General features: G+C 50.0%; 1 protein-coding gene across 3 annotated transcripts in view; it reads right to left on the bottom strand.

The window, feature by feature from the left end:
• ASTN2 (astrotactin 2) overlaps positions 1–19,583 on the bottom strand; it is an 875,241-nt gene that overhangs the window by 748,690 nt on the left and 106,968 nt on the right. For all 3 annotated transcript variants that reach the window (XM_046023052.1, XM_046023053.1, XM_046023054.1), the window contains exon 2: positions 637–824. In XM_046023052.1, the coding sequence (XP_045879008.1) occupies positions 637–824 (188 nt within the window). The remainder of the gene's footprint in view (positions 1–636; positions 825–19,583) is intronic.

Raw genomic sequence — 19,583 nt, 5'->3', positions numbered from 1 at the left:
GGGTTCCAGTACCCAAGAGAAGCTCCATCTCTTACTAGCCATGTGACATTGGGTAAGTGTCTTGGCCCCTCTGACTCAGTATTCATGACTGCAACATGAGGGCAGTGGAAGGGGTTCCACATGTGATGGGGCTATGCCCAACCCCAAAGGGCCACCATGCACGGTCTACACTGCAAGGGTGTCTCGTGAGGGTCAAGGTACCTGGCACATCAAGGGCACTTGGGAAAGGGCAGCCCTGCTCCAATTTTGTTCTGATTATGCTTGTTCAGACCTTCTTGGAAAGGTGTTGAATTCTGGAGCACTGAACCTCAGCCCCCGAGGAACAGGCCAAGCACGTGAAAGATGTTAAACAGCTATTCCCAGAGAGGTCAGCCAAAAGGCTAAGGAGTGGGATACCCTTTCCTCTCTTCTCCAAAGCACGATTAGTTTGTCACAGCTGACAGATGATGGATGGGTACACATCAGTCCAAGAGACACCGCAGACTCCACCTGACCTTCTGCAGATCATTCTAACCTCTCACGCTCAGCCAGTTCTTTCCTCCCTCTGCTAGCAAGCCCCCGCCTCCCTCCGTCGCCCCCTCACCTCTCCGTCGTCACCCCCCATCGCGGCACCTCGCGGCATCCCCGCTCACTCACCATCACAGAGATGTGGAGAATGTGCATCTGCTCCTCCACGATCTCCGAGGGCTCCTGCAGCGTGGGCGCCGTGGCCCGGGCCAGCTGGCCGGCACTGCTCATGGAGACGTGGAAATACAGGGTCCCGTTCTCCAGCCACTGCTGCCTCCAGTGCACCAGCGAGATGTCCGCTGCCGTGCCAGACATCTCTGCAAGACAAGACCAAAGGCGCTGGGTGAGCGGCATGCCCTGCCTCGGGAGTCCAGGCCCGAAAGGAGCCCTGTGTGTTCAGGAGCTCAGAAGGCACCTACTCTGCACCTGAACGCCTTTCTCTACATCCAGCCTGGGAGCCAGAGACCTGCACTTCCCCTCAGAGATGGGTCACCTGCGACCGAGAATCTCCCCAAGCAACAGAGCGGCAGAGGCGGAGTCTGAACCCAGGTCGGTCGGGGGCCCTTGGGGAAAGCACTGTCCATGGTAAGGTCGTCCGTGCCTCTAGATCCAATGCACAGAAATCAAACTAATAAGAGACACAAGTGCCTACATTCTCCTGAGGGCACGGAGCTGGAAGAAGGTGAGGGAAGGACGTCTCCATCCCTGAGCAGAGCAGAGGCTCAGAGTGTGACTCCTTCATAAGCCACGCTAGAAGTACGCACGGCGTTAGCTGCGGAACCTCAGAGCTGGAAAAGCCCGAGAGAACATCTGGCCCAGCCTAGGGGCCTTGGGATTACCCTTTTTAGGAACAGAGCTTGGCAACTGGGCTGATCTGAGCCTGTTTCTCCTGCTTCAGTCAGAGCAGCTCCGTTTTTTGCTAGTATATATACTGCACGGCCAGGAAGGGCGTGCGGGCTCCCAAGATTCCTTGGCTTAAAAATATCTGGAAAGACACCGCTCCAGCCCAGTGATCTCATATGACCCGAGCTGAAGGCAGGTTCTTCACAGCCACCCAGGCACCCTCCATCAACTGGTCTTTAAATTATTCTTCTAATAGTACTTCCTTCCAATATAACCATACCAACGTAGCCTCTTCTCGAGTGAGAAGGATGGGAGCGTTGGCAAGCAGAGGTGGTCCCCACAGTAAGATCATACCATCGTTTCATCACTCTGCCTCCTGGAGGGACTGTGACCCTGGAAATGTCCTAGAAGGAAGGCCTATCATGGTGTCTTATGAAGAAAGAGGAAGGGTGGTTCCTGGAGAATTATCAAGACTTCATTCAAGCAAGAGTTACCATAAAGACAAAGGCACTCCATTGTAGACAAGTAGCCATAATGATGTCTCAGGCTTGGGGCTCTGGACCATCTTCCCAAGACACGGAGCTGACCAAGGGGCAGTATTCCCACAATCACCACAGATCCCATTAACATGTGTGTGTACACACACACACACTTGAGGAGGACTGATGGGAAAGCTGAGCTAGAACTCCTAATCCAAGCAGCTCTCCTTGTACCCCACTCTGCAGCCCCTGGAGACGCGGAAGGAAAGACAGTCACCTTGAAGAGATGATGTTTGCTCACCAAATTCTACTGAATTATGCTTGTATCGCCCACTCCCCACAGACTCACTCCTTCAGGTTCACAATCAACAGTCCTTAGGGAACAGCATCTGGCACTTAGGGCTATAAAAAGTTGCTATTAATATTTATTATCATTATTATTATTAACAGGGACAGGATCTAATTCACCCTTGAGCTGCGGTGGAAAAATCCTTGAGACAGCGCCTTGAGTGCTTGCTTTCTCTCCCACTCTGAATCCAGTCTACTAGGAAACCTTTCAAACGCCACCCTCAATGTATCCTGTCTTGGCTCTTCTCCTGCAACCACCTGGGCCCAACACACCACCCTCTCTTGCCTGACTAGCTACACGCGCTTCCTAACAGGACTCCCCTCTTGCTCTTTCCCTCACTTTTCTGTGTATTCTCACCCAGAAGCCAGAGGACTCCTGGCCCAGCCTGTTCGCTCCCATCACTCCTCGACTCGAAACCCTCAACAGCCTCCACCTCATTCCAAGAAAAAGACAAGGTGACCAGAATGTAGTAAGTTATGAGCCCAAGTGAAAACCCACTTGGGCTTCACCCCTGTGCCAAGAGTCAAGCAGGGAAGGAGATAACCACAAGACTTCATCAGTAATTAGGACATGGGGGCCCCAAAGGACCCCAAGAGCTCACTGTGGGACACTTGGGCAGGAGACTGGCTGGGAGCCCAGGGTGTGAAGGGGGTCTCTCTTCAGTGCTTTCTCTCCCTCCACCGCCCCACCTCTGGGCCCCAGCACCCAAAGCACTGGCAGCAGCTTCTTCTGGCCACCAGCCAGCTGGGCCAAGGCAAGATGAAGACATTATGGTAAATGGGCGTGCTCAGTCCCTCACTCATGTTTCTATCCATGCATCAAAGCCCAGAACCAGAGGCCCAGAGAGCCCCGGGCTACCGGTTGCCCTGGAAATAGCTCTCTCGTGTAGCAACTCTCGAAGATGGACTCATGGGCCAGTGGTTGGGCAGGCCCTGGCCAAGCCGCATCTGACTGCCACAGCCTGGGACCGAGGAGATGGAGCGAGTGAAAGGAGGCTTGCCGAAATCTGACGTCTTCACACCTGGAGCTCGTTGCAGCCTGTGCTCAAGATCCCACCACCAGAGAAGCCCCCCTCCCCACGCTCAGATCAGGAAACAGAGGACCAGTCAGAGTTAGCCCCTCGCTTCAGGCCACTGGTGAACGGATGCCCAGCTGGACCCAGTAGATGTCCGGTCCATACAATTGCTACTATGCTGATGGCTCTTGCAACATCTCCTTTCCCTTGACTAAATTAGCCCATGAACCAAAACTAGATTGAGCTCTTTGTTTGCTACAGCGATGAGTGCACAGTCAGCAGACAGTAAACGTTAAATGATAATAACAGTGTGTGAAACACAGTAAATATTGAATCACAGAGATCGGCTCTGGACTCACTCTATTACAAAGGAAGAAAACTGTTGCTGAGGTGGGGAGGAGGGCCATGGGGCCTCGGAGAGAAAACCGCCCTGGCGGAAGCAGAAGGACCAACCATTCATTCCGGCATTCATTCATTCCCTCATTCATTCACTCATCCTTTCATTTATTCCATCATTCATTCATTCATTCATTCATTCCCTCACTCATTCATTTCCTCGTGTATCCCCATTCATTCATTCACCATTCATTCACTCATTCCTTCATTCATTCATTCACCATTCATCCCCTCATGCAGTCTTTCACCATTCACTCATTCATTCATGTATTCATTCATTCATCCTCTCATTCATTCATTCATTCATTCACATGTGTGTGTGTTCACTCATCCAACACACATTATTGAGGACCTACTCAATTGTGGGCACTTTAGTAGCTCAGAACAAGGAGGGAAATGAGGTCCAGTCTTGCCTTCAGGAAATTCAATCCTTTAGTGGCAGAAATTCTCCCCACCCCCCAGCTGGCATCTCAGTGCCCACACATGTGCACCTGCCCATGTAATATGGCCCCAGACCTGCACATTATCCTGAGCCACCTGCTACCAGCATCCCCTCCTCATGGCCTCCAGCCCTGCAGAACTCACACCTATTCCTCAAACAGACCAGGTTCACTCTCGCCTCAGGGCATAAGAACTCTGTCCTGTCTGTCTGGAACTGCCCTCCCAGACCTTTAAGCCACCTTCTTCTTGGCATTGGCCTCCAGTCCAAGTGACACCTGCTCAAAGAGGCTCTGCCAGGGTTAGCTGAAATTCTTCTCTCCACACACATCTACGGCGTAGGGTATCCCCTTTCCAAAACCTTTTTATAGCATTTATCACTATTAGAAATGAATCATATGTATTTTCTGAAACATGTGTTTAATGCCTGTCCCCCCAGGAGAGCAGAGACCTCGCTTATTTCCTGCCATATCTCAAGTGCTCTTAGAAGTGCCTGGCACGTAAGTGCTCAGTGAAAAGTCAGTAAGTTGCCCATGATGAATACACACACACACACACACACACACACACACACACACACACCCGTAATAAGATTATGGAGGTATTGCTAAGCCTCATTACAGAATTAAAGAAAGAATAAGTAAAGGTCCATTGAGAATACGAAGGTGTGACAGGAGTCTCCCAGCTTAGAGACAAAGAGCTACTCTAAAAACATGGTACCGTGAGCGTTACAGAGAATGGGCGTATGGCTGGCTTTCAGAGGAGAGAAGGAGGCGTAGAGACGGCCTGGGCGGTTGGGGACCTCAGGGCACTGAAGCCACACATGTAAGGAGTGTGGCGGGACATCAGTTGGAAATACACTCCAGACACAGGGTTAAGGGCTTCGAATCCCGGCGACAGAGTATATTCTCCTCGCCGTGCAGTCGGGAAGCGGCGAAGTACACTTGATCAGAGAGCCAGTCTCGTGTCCATTAAAAACGGGTCAAACAAATACCAGCACAACCAAGGCCAGCTCTTGAAATTCCCCGCTGATTGATTTTCCAATTGCATTTTCCCCTTCCTCTTCCCCAAGTCCTTCCATATAAACATTTCATTGAAGTCTTCAAGTCACATTACAATCAAACTTAAAGCAAAAGGGGGACTAAACGCATTTGGTCGGGAACCAAGACGATTCCCATAAAGGCAGATTATGCTGACATGATGAATATAAAATGAAACAGCAGATATTAAAGTGGGAGGATTGGTGCACCATGCCTTCCGGCGGTAGGCTGACTCCAGCGCCTGCCTCCCTCCCACCTCTGAGAGCGTGGTTCTATATTGGAATCATAAAGAAACACAGGGATTGCCTTTTCACCTTTCTCTGTTCTCCCCCCATGGGCCGAAACTCGTGAAATATTCAATAGGCTCAAATCCCTTCAACCGCCCCGCTAAAGCCAAGCGAGAGGATCAGCCTTCATCAGTGATTCTGGGTAGACTGCCATCCTGCCTCGGCAGCCATAGATGCCTTTCAGCCTCCTGGAAAAGAAATAAAAATTCCCGAAGGCGTGTTGTGCTTTTAATTGGCTTGTTCTTCCTAATCTATGGCACTCATTGTATTTTTATTTAATTCCTGAAGGTCATTATGAAAATAAGCAGCTCTTCTGATCACCAGCCATCTTGGTAACATCTCCCAAGTGGCTAACTAACCCGCCTCCTGATTCCACGGCTCCGCTGACCCTCCAGCAGATAATTCGCAGAAGGCCGGAGAGCGCTTCTGATGAGTTTGCAAATAGTCTTTTGCTTCACCTGGGAGGGGTGGGGAGCAGACATTACAGGAGATGAACTCACTACCTAGGTACAAAGAACTGAGGAAGGCAGAGATGTTGACTTCAACCACCCTTGCCATTAGCTGTTCCGGCATTCCTGGGGGTCATCCCGCTGAGTAACCTTGGGAAACAGATCTCACACACATGCCCTCCTTTTCGTCTCTCCAATGGTAGCCTTGATGCCGACCTTCATCGTCCCTCTTGTAGAACACTTCAAGTGGCCTTGCGCCAGTCAGGGTCTCATCCCAGAAGAGAAGACACACTCAGTGAGGTCACTGAGAAGTATTTAATGACAGGGCTGTTTACAAAGACTTTGGAAGTATATTAGTCAGGGTTCACCAGAGAAACAGAGTCAACAGGACAAATAGAGATACATAGAAAAAGACTCATTATGAAGGGTTAGCTCGTATGGTTATGGAGTCCAAAAAGTCCCCAAATCTACCGCCTTCCAGCTGGAGGCCCAGGAAAGCCAGTGGCACAGTTCCAGTCCAAACCTAAGTCCTGAGCATGAAGGAAGCCAATGGTATAAATCCCAGTCTGAGTCCCAAGGCCCAAGACCCAGGAGTGCTAATGCCCAAGAGCAGGAGAAGATGGATGTCCTGGCTCTAGCAGAAAGCAAATCTGTCCTTCCTCCACCTTCGGGTTCTATTGAGGCCTTCAGTGGGTTGAGTTGGCCAGCTCAGTTGTTAAAGGCCTTTCTCCTTTACTCGGTCTACTGATCCAAAGGCCAGTCTCTTCCAGAATCACCTTCACGGACACATTCAGAAATAATGTTTTACCAGCTCTTGGACATCCCTTAAGACAAGTCAAGTTGACATATAAAATTAATCATCACGGGTAGAATTAAGGCAAACCGGTGTTGAAGCATCTCCAGGTTGGCAACAGCAAGCAGCTGTCACCACCCTAGGCCTGAAGGGATGAGGGGAGGGAGATGTGTAAAACCAGGAAACAGCCACAGCTGTAGGAAAGGACTGTCAGACAGGAGCTGCGGCCTCCAGTAGAATATGCCGGCTACTGACAAGGCATGGCCCATCATGGGTGTGGTGGGGTAAAAATGCTCCCATCTCACTCTCCCTCTACCTGCTAATCTCTTGCAGGTGCCTCACGTGGGCCAACTCCAACCAAACACTCAAGGGTAGAGCAAATCATACAGGTCAGCCTTCCAGGGCCCTCAACAGGAAGGAAAGGGTGAAGCGTGGATCTCAAGGGGCCAGTGAAGACCACCTGGAAGGTCCTACCTGGCACGCTCACCTGCAGGCTTCCTTCCAACCATCATGCAAATGACTACCGGGATTAAGTTTCTAACCTGTAAATCCGACCACATCATTTTCTTGCTTGAAATCTTTCAATGGCTCCTGACTCCCCTCAGGATAAAATCTAATTTCAGGAGCCTGGCCCCTGCATTTCTCCCCTCCCTTACTTCTCTTCACTCCTTTCCCTGCACTGACACATTAAATCTGATCAAATATTTATGCAATCTCCACATCCACTACGCTCTTTCCTAATTCAATGTTTTTGAAGATGCTTTTTTTTTTTTAAGATTTTATTCATTTATTTGACAGAGAGATAGAGAGATCACAAGTACGCAGAGAAGCAGGCGGGCGGGGGGAGCAGGCTCCCCACTGAACAGAGAGCCCAATGTGGGGCTCGATCCCAGGACCCTGGAATCATGACCTGAGCCGAAGGCAGAGGCTTAAACCACTGAGCCACCCAGGCGCTCCCCACCCCCCCCTTTTTTAAGGCCAAGAGAAATCAGTTTAATTTTATAGCACATCATTTAGTTGCCTCAACTGAAGATGCCTCTTCAGAGGCTGGGACATCCTTTGCGACTCAACCCCATACCTTCTCTGGAAGATCTCAGTGACCCCCATATGAGCTAGACACTCCTTTACACTTCCATAAAGAGGGAATATGGTGTTCTATGTAATATCACAGACCCTGGGAGACCAACTACTGGAATTTGAATGCCAGCTCCCCTGGGTGTCTTTGGACAGACTCTTTACCTTATTTGTGCCTGTTTCCTCATCTGTCAAATGAGGATAATAACACCTGCCTCATAGAGTTCTTTTGAGAATTAAGTGAGATAACATGAGAATTAAATGAGATAATTAAATGAGATTAGCTTCGATCTTGGTCCTCACTAAGCATCCCAGTTATAGGTGTTACGTCTCACTTCATACACACTATTATAACACCCGATTTTACCACTGCCTTGGTCTCTGGTATTTATCTATGCTGTGTTTGGTATTTACCCATGTGAAAATGGTCTGTTTATACAGCTGACCTCTCTCACTGGACTCCAGTGCAGGGACACATCAGAGTCATTTGTGTACCCGAGTGCCTGAGACAGTGGCCAAATGCAGGGCAGAGGGCTCTGTAAACGTTTGCTGAGCTGAGCTGGGCTGTCCCCGTATCTGAATTCAAGTGGGCACTCCAAGAGGACACAGAGAAGAAATGCCAATTCAGGGCAGCCATGGTGGCTTGATTCCCATACAGCAACACTACAGAAATTTATTTAACATCTGGCTCAAGTTTAGACACCCAAGAGAATGCAAATGAAGAGAAAGACAGACTTTAAACATTCGAGGAGTTTGCGATTCTCATGGAGATAGACAGGAAGTTTATATAGAAAATAGATAATCCCGTGGTTCTGTTTAGACATAAGTATGTATATATATATGGCTGGAAAGAAACAGACTGGAACAAAATACACCAGATCATCAAGAAAGTGCTCTTCAAATGGTGAGATCAGAGGTGATTTTAATCATGATCTGATTCATTTTTCTCTACATTTTCTACATTGAATATACATTACCTCTGCATCTGGTAGATGCAGATATAATATATGCTCACTTTAAAGATTCAGTCAACCAACACTTTCTGAGATCTGGCATTGAGGGATTCTATCCTCAGAAGTTTGGGCCAACGAACGGAGAAAAAGCATGTCATAAATAACTAGAAGTCAAAGTAGAAAGCTTGAAAGAGAGAAGATGACTTCTGGCTGGATCTAGAGTTTCTTTGTGGCGGAGTTTTAACAGATGGGCAAGATTTCAACAAGTGGCCGTGTGGCAGAGAGCACGGTGGGTGGAGGAATGGCACAAAAGCGAAGGCGGGATTGCAGGGGTGCAAAGGGTCCAGTGGGAAGAAGCCAGTAGAAAAGGCAGAGGCTCACCATTACAGAGGAAACAGAGACAGAAGGCTAGATAGCAAGTCTGCAGAGAGGGATATAAAGAGGGGACTGTCGTGTCTTAACTATAGGCTGTCTCCCAGGCAGAATAAGAAATATTAGGTTCCACTTGGGGCTCCTTCATGCAATCAGACCAAGCCCGAGTTTAGAGGCTAATGAAGCTCTCCAAATACCATAAATGAAAACCTCTATGATTTTCTTTCTTTATTTATAAAGCGTTTGTGTGTGGCAGGAAGAAACTCGAGCTAGCTGTCCTACTCATATCACACTTAACATAGAATTAAGAGGAAATAAAGGCATGAATAGCAATGTGCTCAGAAATCTGCAAAGCCCCACACTTCGTCCTAAAAGCAAATGCACTCATTATCCCCATCATTCAAGAACCTAACTTCCATAGGGCACCCAGCTGGCTCAGTCAGTAGAGTGTACAACTCTTGATCTAGGGGTTGTAAGTTTGAAAAACCCCACGCTGTGCAAAGAGATTCCTTAAAATAAAAATCTTCAAAAAAATAATAAAGTATCCATAAATATTTATTGACCACCTAAAATGTGCCAGGCACAGTGCTAGGTCCTGTGGCAAAAAAAATTGGGCAAAAAGACCAATTTGATTGCTGTTCTCACAATGGACCTTCCATTCTGGGACAGATGTTCCTCCATGGACACTAAGCAGCAACAACACACCATCCTGCCCTCCTTCGGTTTCTTCATCCGTTTACCCATCAATCATTCATTCAATCCTAGTGCAAGATCGTGTCTGTCTAGCTAATTGCTATCCTCAGTGCTTAGCATAGAGTAGGTACCCAACAAATGTCTGTTGAATGAATGCATCACTCATTGCACATTTGATGAGTTCCCTGCCCTCAAGAAAATCACAATTTAGGAGAGGAGAAAAAGGAAGATCAATGAAGGGAACAATCCCCTGGTACTGGCCACGAAAGCATGCACAGGGTGTTGCGAGAACACACGTGAGGAGGGAATTAACGCTCCTCATTTATCAGGGGTCTGGACAAAGTAAGCAGGCAGAGTCTATAATCTGGAAATTTTGTAAGTCTACAAGGTCCTGATGTCAGACCAGGTTACATGTCCGTAGATGCATCACGGTGGTGTGCAGATGGGGAGGCTGCTTGGGGGGTAGAAGGTGAGGAGAGGGGGTGGGACTGGGGCTGGGGCACAGCCAGAGCAGTGGCAGGTGGAGAAGAACACTTCAGGAGTACCTCAGACCCTCTTCTTCCTTCCTCCCATCTGTCAGCTACCTCTGCCTTTGCCCTCCCCCACCCCAGCCTGCCCCCTCCCCCTTCCTTGGGGAACTGTGTTTTTTACAAAAAACCCGTTTTCCCTAGCTACCCAGTAGAGAGAAATAATACAGTTATATCCAGTTAAATACGGGAGGGGGAGAGAATTAAGAGTTATCGGCAAGGGAGAAGAGCACATCGTTTCAGATTCCATTGGAAAATAGATGGATAGTGGTTGGAACTGGATCGTATTACTCCTGGTTATTCTCTCCTGAACCATTTACCTTGCTCCTTGCTGCATTTTTTCACCTGGTCTTTCTTTGTAGTTTAGCTTCACTATATGCCCTTGGGTTTCTCTGTGTGCTCGCTGTTTCTCACTTTCTTTTCTTACCTTAATGCACCCAAACGATCAATGAGTTTTTCTCCCCCTCCCCTGTTTCACAACACTGCAAACTGATGGGGAGAGGGAGCCCAAAGAACGGGGACAGGGACTAGCTTTCTCCAACACCTGCTTATGTGCCAGGCCCTCAGCTAGGGGAGGGAAACCCACATGAATAAGGGGGACAGAAGGATACCCACTGTTCAGATGTGCTGCCTGAGGTCCCAGCAGGGTACTGGACTCTCCCATGGTTCTCCATCTAGTAAGGGGCAGAGCATGAATTCAAGCTCCGTTTCCCTTACTCCAAATTCAGTGTTCACCCTGCTTTCCTAACCAGGCTGAGAAAAGGAGTTTGCACATTTGAGTGAAAAGACAAGAGGGACCAAGTCCACACTGGGGGTGTGAGGTAAGAACCGGGACAGCGCCTCCCAGTCAGCCAGATGCTCGGATCACACGTTCCATCATGATGAAGTCATCTGCTGGGGTTGAGTGTTTCTGTTGAGCCCTCTGTTTTTAAAATGCACATCTGTCTTGGGAGAGGTACAGGAAGCATTCTGTCTGGGGGTGAATTAAGTTTTTTTTTTTTAATTTGATAGAGATCACAAGTAGGCAGAGAGGCAGGCAGAAAGAGAGAGGAGGAAGCAGGCTCCCCGCTGAGCAGAGAGCCTGATGCGGGGCTCGATCCCAGAACCCTGAGACCATGACCTGAACCAAAGGCAAAGGCTTTAACCCACTGAGCCAGCCAGGCACCCCATGAATTACGTTTTTAAGACCATTTTGCTCCTTCCTCCTGAGCAACATTTACCAAGTTAGGTTTACCCCCTGAGCCTCACTTGTCTCATGTGGAAAATGGGAATCCCGAAAGCAGTCTCTGACAGACGTCCTGAAAATGAAGAATGACTCGTGTTGGAAGAAACCAGCACGGCACTTAGCACCTGCGCATTCCCTGACAGCTGTCTGTCTTCTCGTCACTCCTTGTCTGTCTCACCCCTGTCGAGATAAGAATCAGGTTGTTCAACAGCAGTGGGGGATGGTACCAACTGCAGAGAAAAACGAGGCAGAGGTTAGAGATCAGACTTCCTGCTTCACTTGGAAACAGTATCTAGGACTCTTCTGTCTGGAGCCCCAGTTCCCCCCACCTCCTTTTAAGTCATCTCTATTGGCTTCAACCTGGAATCATAGAAAACCTCACAGATAAAGGAGTGTAAAGGAATGGAGATCAGTGTTCTAATCCACCATTTTACTGAATGGGCAATGTAGACCAGAGAGGGGTAACAACTTGCCCCAGGTCACACAGCCTCACAATCTAATGTTCTTCAAGGATCATAAGGAGGCTACAGACAAAGATTTGGGGTGGGGGCAGGCCAGAGGTGAAAGATGGAACCTCCCAGACTCCTAAGTGGTTTCCCAGCAAGGGGGGAGGGTATAGAATTCCCCTAGACCTCCAGCGCTCCCTCAGCCCTGCCTAAAGATTCTACCATGAGAGTTCCTTCAACCATGATGGTTCCTCAACCCTCTCACCTCAACTCAGAGGGTTCCGTATCTGAGTGCCCAGGCCTGGGTTCACACCGGACAGATAATAAAATGGGGTGAGTCAGGACAGCATGGCGCTATGCAGTGTTGGGGCCAAGGGAGGAAAAATGAAACTTGTAAAAACCAAACGGGCAGCCCAACAGAGACCAAGAGGGTGCACAGAGCTGCTACTGATGTCACCAGCTACATGCAGCGAGGCGGGAGACGCTGGACGTGGAGGCACCCTTTCCCGTGATTAATTCGTCCCGGTGCCAGATGCTGGTGGACACCCACTGCTTCTGTATGGGAACCACAGTCCACCAGTCCCAAGCTGCACTGTGGCTTCACAGTTTCCGCCGTGCTGTACTTCCTGTATGAAATGCCCTAATTCCTCTTCTGCAACACAGATATCGCCGTCCTTCAAAATCCAGCTCAATTACCTCCTCCAAAGAGCCCTGCCCAAGATGCCTTCGTCCTCCCTCCTCTGAGCTCGAAGCTCCTCTGGCAGGTTTTCTATTCCCTTCCCTGGTTCACTAACCTCACCAGTCTCATTTCCTTTGCTAGGTCATGAGAGTCTTCTGGGCCAAGAGTTGCTATTATCTCTCCTACTTCAACTTTTTTTTTTTTAATAGTGGCTTACTTGATAATATGGGTCTATGTAAGATTAAAATCAAGGCCCAAGGGGTGCTTGGGTGGTTCAGTCAGTTAAATGTCCATCTCTTGGGTTCAGCTCAGGTCATGATCTCAGGCTCTGCACTCAGCAGGGAGTCTACTTGAGGATTCTCTCTCTGCCCCTCCCCCCCATAAATAAATCTTCATTTTTTTTTTTTAATCAAGGCCTGAGGGGTACCTGGGTGGCTCAGTGGGTTAAGCCTCTGACTTCAACTCAGGTCATGATCTCGGGGTCCTGGGACTGAGCCCTGCATTGGGCTCCCCACTCAGTGGGGAGCCTGCTTCCTCCTATCTCTCTGCCTGCCTCTGCCTACCTGTGATTTCTCTCTCTGTCAAATAAATAATAATCTTTAATAAAAAAAAAAATCAAGGCCTGAGAGTCTGAGACTTTCTACTCCAATTTCACAGATGGGAAACTGAGGCACAGTGGGTGGAAAAGAGGTTGAGACCCAGAAGTGGGAGGAACCACGTGAAGGTCTCTTAGCATGAGAACATATGGGTCCACCCGTCCCTAACCTCACCCTCATCCCACCATCGCACCCCTGCAGCATCGAACAAAACAGCACCACCTCACATGACGTAGCTTTCGATGTGCTCAGCTCGTGACCAGTCAGCATCCTGAGCCGTGCCCGCCGTCTCCAGAGGTCATTCCATCTCTGTAGAAGTATGCCTCCCCGCTCTCGCTCACACCACTCTCTCTCCCGAGGCCACGCTCATGCTTTGTCACCCATCCATCTTCAGAATGCAGCTGTAAGTCGACTAAACCATCAACAACCCTTCTCCTCCCATCTACCCAGCTGTGCCATTGCAGATGCCCATCAAGAGGTAAGTCTATCCCTCCTCCCTTTGAATCAGAGTTGGCCGCACGGCTTGCTTTGGCCAAAAGGCAAAGCCAAAAAAATGACAAGGGCAGGGACTTGAAAAGTAAGAGTTTGTTTCCGGACATGCTCTCTTCTTGTCCTCAAAAGCCCTGAAGCCTGGGATAACCTGCTGGATGAGGACAGAACGTGGCCTATTGGCCACACGAGGAAGCGTGGCAGGGATCTGCCAAGACCAGCAGAAGAAGGACTCCCCAGCTGAGCTCAGCCCAGACTGCCAATCCCAAATAATCATGAGCTTAAGAAAAAAAAAAAAAAAAATGCTTTAAGCCACTAAGTTTTGAGTGTTTGGTTACACACTCACTGTCACCTCCTTTGTGAAGCCTCCTTCCCCGCCTCCAAGGCTGGGATGGGGGAGCCCTGCCTCTTCTCATTGCTGTGCTTATGAGGCTGTACCCTAATCATTGCTTTGGGGCTTTCACACCTCACCTACCCTCCACTCCCTGAATCTCTGAGCTTCTTACAATGAAAGGCCTGTTCTCCCTTGCTCCTGGAACCTATCCCCCTAACACCAGCTCCTAGTAGGTGTTCCACAGGCCTGTGCAGAACAGAAGGAACGGATTCAGAAAATTTCTCCAGGCAGGGTCCTGCCGCATTGCCCTCTGCCCCACCTCCTCCTATCAAATCTCCGTGGCCCTGATTTGAGAGCGTGAGTGGGTATCGACTGTCTCCCAGCTCTGCCGCTTCCAGAGCAAAATCTTCCCCTATATTCCTTAAAGAAGCCCGGTGGCTGCTCTGTGTGTTCACAGCGGACTTGAACGTTGGGCTGCCTCCATGCCATTATCCTCACTTCTAACACGGAGCCGGAGCACAGCCCCAGGCCAGTGGCCGGGTGATTACAGGACCCTTTTGACTTTAAATTCCACACTGTTCGGTCCAATTGAGCCCCACCACAGATGCTGCCCTGTGGCAGGGATGGGACAGGGAGAGGATGCCAGGCTGGGGCTGGGGAGGAGGGAAGGACCTTCTTGATTTTCTGAGTGCATCAGCGGAGGCTGAGAAAAAGGCTCAGGCTGTCCCTAGTGTCCCTCCTGACCAGAACAGTAAGTACCTAAATGATATCAAATGATGCCTTTCTCCAGCCGTGTGGGGCACAAGGACTCATGTGATCCCTGGGACACATCATTTTTCTTTGTTTTAAATACCAGATTCCTGGGGTGCCTGGGTGGCTCGGTTAAGAGACCAACTCTTGACTTTGGCTCAGGTCATGATCTCAGGGTCGTGGGATGGAGCCCCACATCAGACTCCTCACTGAGCAGGGTCTGCTGGGGATTCCCTCTCTCCCTCTCCCTCTGATGCTCGCCCCCCCACCATGCTCACTCGTTCTACCTCTCTCTCTCAAATAAATAAATGTTTTAAAAAAATAAAAATAAATGAATGCCAGACTCCCCAGTGAAATGATGAAATATTGTCCCCACACTTCTAGGTTTGCAGTCAGGAGAGACAAATCCCTCTCTGGTCTTGGTTCTGTGACCCTTTGTGAGGCATTTGTACCTCTGGACCTCAGTCTTCTCATCTGTCAAATGGGAGGACCAGTTTTTCTCTTGACTCCTTCACTAGGTCACTGGAGAAAGTAAGGGGGAAAATTCACAAGAGGTATTTTGCATAAACCGTTCTCTATGTCAAGGTCATCCTAATCAACCTGATGGAAGATGTCTGGAAAACTGACATGGCTCAACAGAAAAGGCTAAAATCCCTTCCCATTTTTAACACCCAGCTCCCTAATGCAGCACGGGCTCACCCAGTCGCCACCTCTGCCATTCTAGGCATTAGCTCAGGAACCTGGCAGAGGACACCTAACTTTTTAAGGACTCACCTTCCTCATAGAAACTGGGGACAAGAGCATCATAATAACCACTGGAGAATGAGCATTAGGAAGGCAGGGATGGGGCCATGTCCAAGGGCCCAGAACAGTGTCCAGGATAATGTAACCACTTCATCTAAAATAACAGGATGGCTAGCATTCATTAAGTGCATACTGTGTGCAAGGCTCTGTTCCCAGCTGCATGCACAGATTTTCTCATTTCGTCCTCCCGCCTTCCTGAGGACTTGTGGGTCATAATAAATCCACGAGCATGTAGCGTTGAGCTAGTATGTCAGCACGAGACCTGGCCCCAGAATTGGCTCAGTCACGTCTGCAACAGTGCCCACCACTCCTCCTCCTGCCTGGTCCATGCTAGACAAATGCATGGCCCTTCCTCTGGTTAGGACACACAGTGGGGACTGCATGCTCCAAAGCACTGGGCTCTGCCTTTGACTGTGAATTTCTGGAGAAGAGGCATCGTGACTGTCCAGAGCACTGTGCTTACCATCTGGAATAGCAGCAGGGGCCAGGACTAGGAATCAGGACCTCTGCACTGTCATCCCCTCCCTGTCCCCAACCCCAACCCTCACCTCACCTTGCTGGCTCTGCTTCCCGGACCAAACGGAGGCTGAGTCAACTCTGCAAACGTTTCTGGGGAATCTTCACTACCCCAGGCCCTTTGCTGAAGCATCCGGGCATCATTTCCCTAAATCTCCACTTCTCGATTAGAGTCAAGAGAATCCATACCCAGGGAGTACAGGGAGTTGACCGAGATTACACAGTCAGTCAGGGACTGGGTTGGCGAGCATCCAGCCTCTTGACCTGAAGGACTAATGGTTGTACCATGCCGGCCAATTTCTGAGTAGCCTCCTGGCTCTGCCAGACTTGCTAGGTTACCCAGGGAAAGGTGCTTTCCTCGCTGAACCTTACTTTCTCAACTGTAAAATGCGAGAGCAGCTATCCTCAGAGGTGCTCAGATAGTGACTAGAGAAAGCCCTAGGGGGCAAGGTGCTGGGACCTTCTTCTCTATCTTCATGGAAACAGTCACGCCACCAGAGAACACAGGGCTCCGCCTTCCATTCCACAGTTCATCCCCGTGTGTTGGTTCTGGGAAAAGAGGGAACTACCCACCTGGCACCCCAGGAACCTCCACTACAGGCATTTAATCCTCCCTGAAGATTTCTCTTCAAAGACTGTTGGTGGTTTCCCTCTCACCACTGTCACGACCACCCTGGTTCCCATCCACAGCATGATATGGAATATGCTAGAAGGAAACATACTGCCAGAATGTCCTTACGATAGGCAAGCGTGCCTATTTACAGATGGCACCGGGAAGTTTGCTGGCCCTGGGAGTGAGCATCAAGTTAGAGAAGTCAGCCCCAGACAATATGTGAGAGCAGCACGCCGGGGAGTTACAGGTACCTAGGAAGTCAAGTTGATATCCTCTGAAAACAGCTGCAGAGATCCCACCTAGAGGAAACCCCATGTATCGGTCTCTGCTCCTAATGCAGAAGTGTGCTCACAGATACACGCCTCTCCCCATGAACCTATGCATCTGTGTGCTGCCCAGAAAACAGCCCCATCTCCTCGCAACCCAAACGCCAGCTGTCCACGTGCAGTCACTTCCTCCGACGCACGCATGGCGTGTTCATCTACAGACACAAACGCCGCTGTTACCATATATACTGTCAAACGTGGACTCCCGTGTACATTTTTCCAAGCGCTCCCCTCCTTATGCTGGCCTGAAGACTCCGTGCCTGTCCCATCCTGGAGCGCTCCCTGACCCATACAATCAGGCATCTCCATGTACAAACACACACGTGCATGGACACTTGGCTAACACAGCAGCGACAGGCTTATCGGGGGCCCTCACAGATGTGCGTTCTCCCAGTGTGTTCAACTGGCCCATCCCGTTTGCTCACTGCCACGCTTGAACTCACACATCTGTGGCCTGGTGTCTTGGCCACATTCATGGGCAGAAACCCAACTGTCTGTATAAGCATGCACCTGCCTACAGCTACAGATACATTTAACCTGAGGACATACCTAAGCCCGTATTTATGTCCTCACAACCACAGGCCTATAACTGACATCAGGAAATGTCCCTCTGAGCCCTGGGACTATCTCTGGATCTGTCCTCCGAGGAACCTGGTCTTGTACTCCAGGAGGAAGATCAATTCCTCTCCCATACCATCTCGGGAAGCTATTTCCTCCTTTCTAGTGTGACTGACAGGCTATCGTGGAGTGAAGGAGAGCAGAACAGTCTCCGTTCCCGGGCTGTCCATCCACTTAATCCTTTCTGATTTTGTTATGGGGAAAAAAAACTCCCTGAATTACTATTTCATCCGTCCAGCCTGATGTCCTTGAAAGAGACAGAGGCAGAAAGAAGCCTGGTGATGCCGGGCCCTGGGCAGCCCTGGTGATGTTCCCATGGGGCTCTGACTCCAAGGTCTGTGCAGGAAGCCTGGCCGTAAAGCCCAAGCCAGCACCATGGACACGGGGCCAGGAGAAACCAGAAGCAGAAATAACAGGATAAAACTCCTCTTGCCCTTCTTACAGCCACACACCACGCTCGACACCATTACACACGGCAAGTCATAGGACCCTCAACATGCTCTCAAGGTAGCCATGAGAAGCCCATTTTACAGAGGAAGAAGTGAAGGGCTTTGCCTACGGGGCCAAGTGCAGGAAACAAGGAGTAGGAGTGGAGATTCGAGCTCAGGTCAGGTTGCCGCAAAGCACTTTCTAAGCACAGGGGCATCTGGAAAGAAGCTGGCCAACCATGCTTCACTGCCTGGCTTTTGGAATCTTCCTCTGGCAAGAGCTCTAGTCCACAGAAGAGCTCTCAGTGTGACGTGGAGCTACTTCCCCAGCCTGATCCAAGGACTGGGGACCGGATAAGGAGACCAGGAAGGAGAGAAAGCCTGGGGACGAAGGGGGGAAGGAGTCAGGAAAAAGGATGGGCCAGTGTGTGGGAGGGCGCAGGAAGAGACTATGGGGAAGTACGGAGGAAGCCTTCAGAGATGGCAGACTCCACCCGTCTCTCTTTTTTTTTTTTTTTAAAGATTTATTTTTTTTGACAGATAGAGATCACAAGTAGGCAGAGAGGCAGGCAGAGAGAGAGAGAGAGGAGGAAGCAGGCTCCCAGCCAAGCAGAGAGCCCGATGCGGGTCTCGATCCCAGGACCCTGGGATCATGACCTGAGCCGAATGCAGAGGCTTTAACCCGCTGAGCCACCCAGGCGCCCCTCCACCCGTCTCTTTTAACAGCGTGGGCCAAACGTCTTCTCTGTGTGCCCCGTTAGAGGTGCCGGCCCTGCTGAGGGGACGGGCTAGGGTTTCCACCCAGGGAACTCCTAGATTAGTGGGGTCAGTGTCTGTTGTACAGGTCGGGCTCCATCTTGACCAGATGTTTTTAAAACATTCATATAGTGACTTTCTAAATCAGCGACGGAAGAGCAGTGCAAGACGGCCTCCGACATCACCCCGCCCTCACCTACCCACAGGATGAGCACCGATGACCCATCGAGCCTCAGACACACATTTTCCCACATAACCCTCATAACCACCTTTCAAGAAAGTTACGGGATGTCTCTGTGTACCCGTGTGGACACGTGCGAGCGTGTACGTGCCTATGCCCGTATATACACGCACAGACGTGCACACATACTTGACTCAGAAAAACGAAGATGCTAGCAACGATCACACAGGATTTCAGCCGCAGAGGTGGCACTCAGACCTACGCAGCCGTGCTCAGGGTCCTCGCCCTAACATTCCTCTGACGGTGCCACCTGCAGCTGCTTCTACTGGGTGTGAGTTGATGAATTTGCACAATCCTGGTGGTCGAGCCCAGGACCTATTCCGGAGGCAACGGAAGCAAGGTTGGAAGAGGTGACTTGGCGTGGCTTAGGGCAGCCTACAATAAACGTCTGGACGGGTACCAGGGCCTGTCCTCCCAACCCCAAGGTCAATGCTCTTTCCCCAGCGTGCTCTATGGCAAGCTCCGTGTTTGCAAGATGAGCTCTCCTCACCCTGAGGTCACCGACCTGGATGCAGGAAAGCTGATGGGAGGATGGGCATGCACCTGA

This window comes from Meles meles, chromosome 11 (genome assembly GCF_922984935.1).
Source record: "Meles meles chromosome 11, mMelMel3.1 paternal haplotype, whole genome shotgun sequence".
NCBI lineage: Eukaryota > Metazoa > Chordata > Mammalia > Carnivora > Mustelidae > Meles > Meles meles.
Note: the sequence above shows the minus strand (reverse complement) of the source record. Positions and strands in the feature narration are given on the sequence as shown.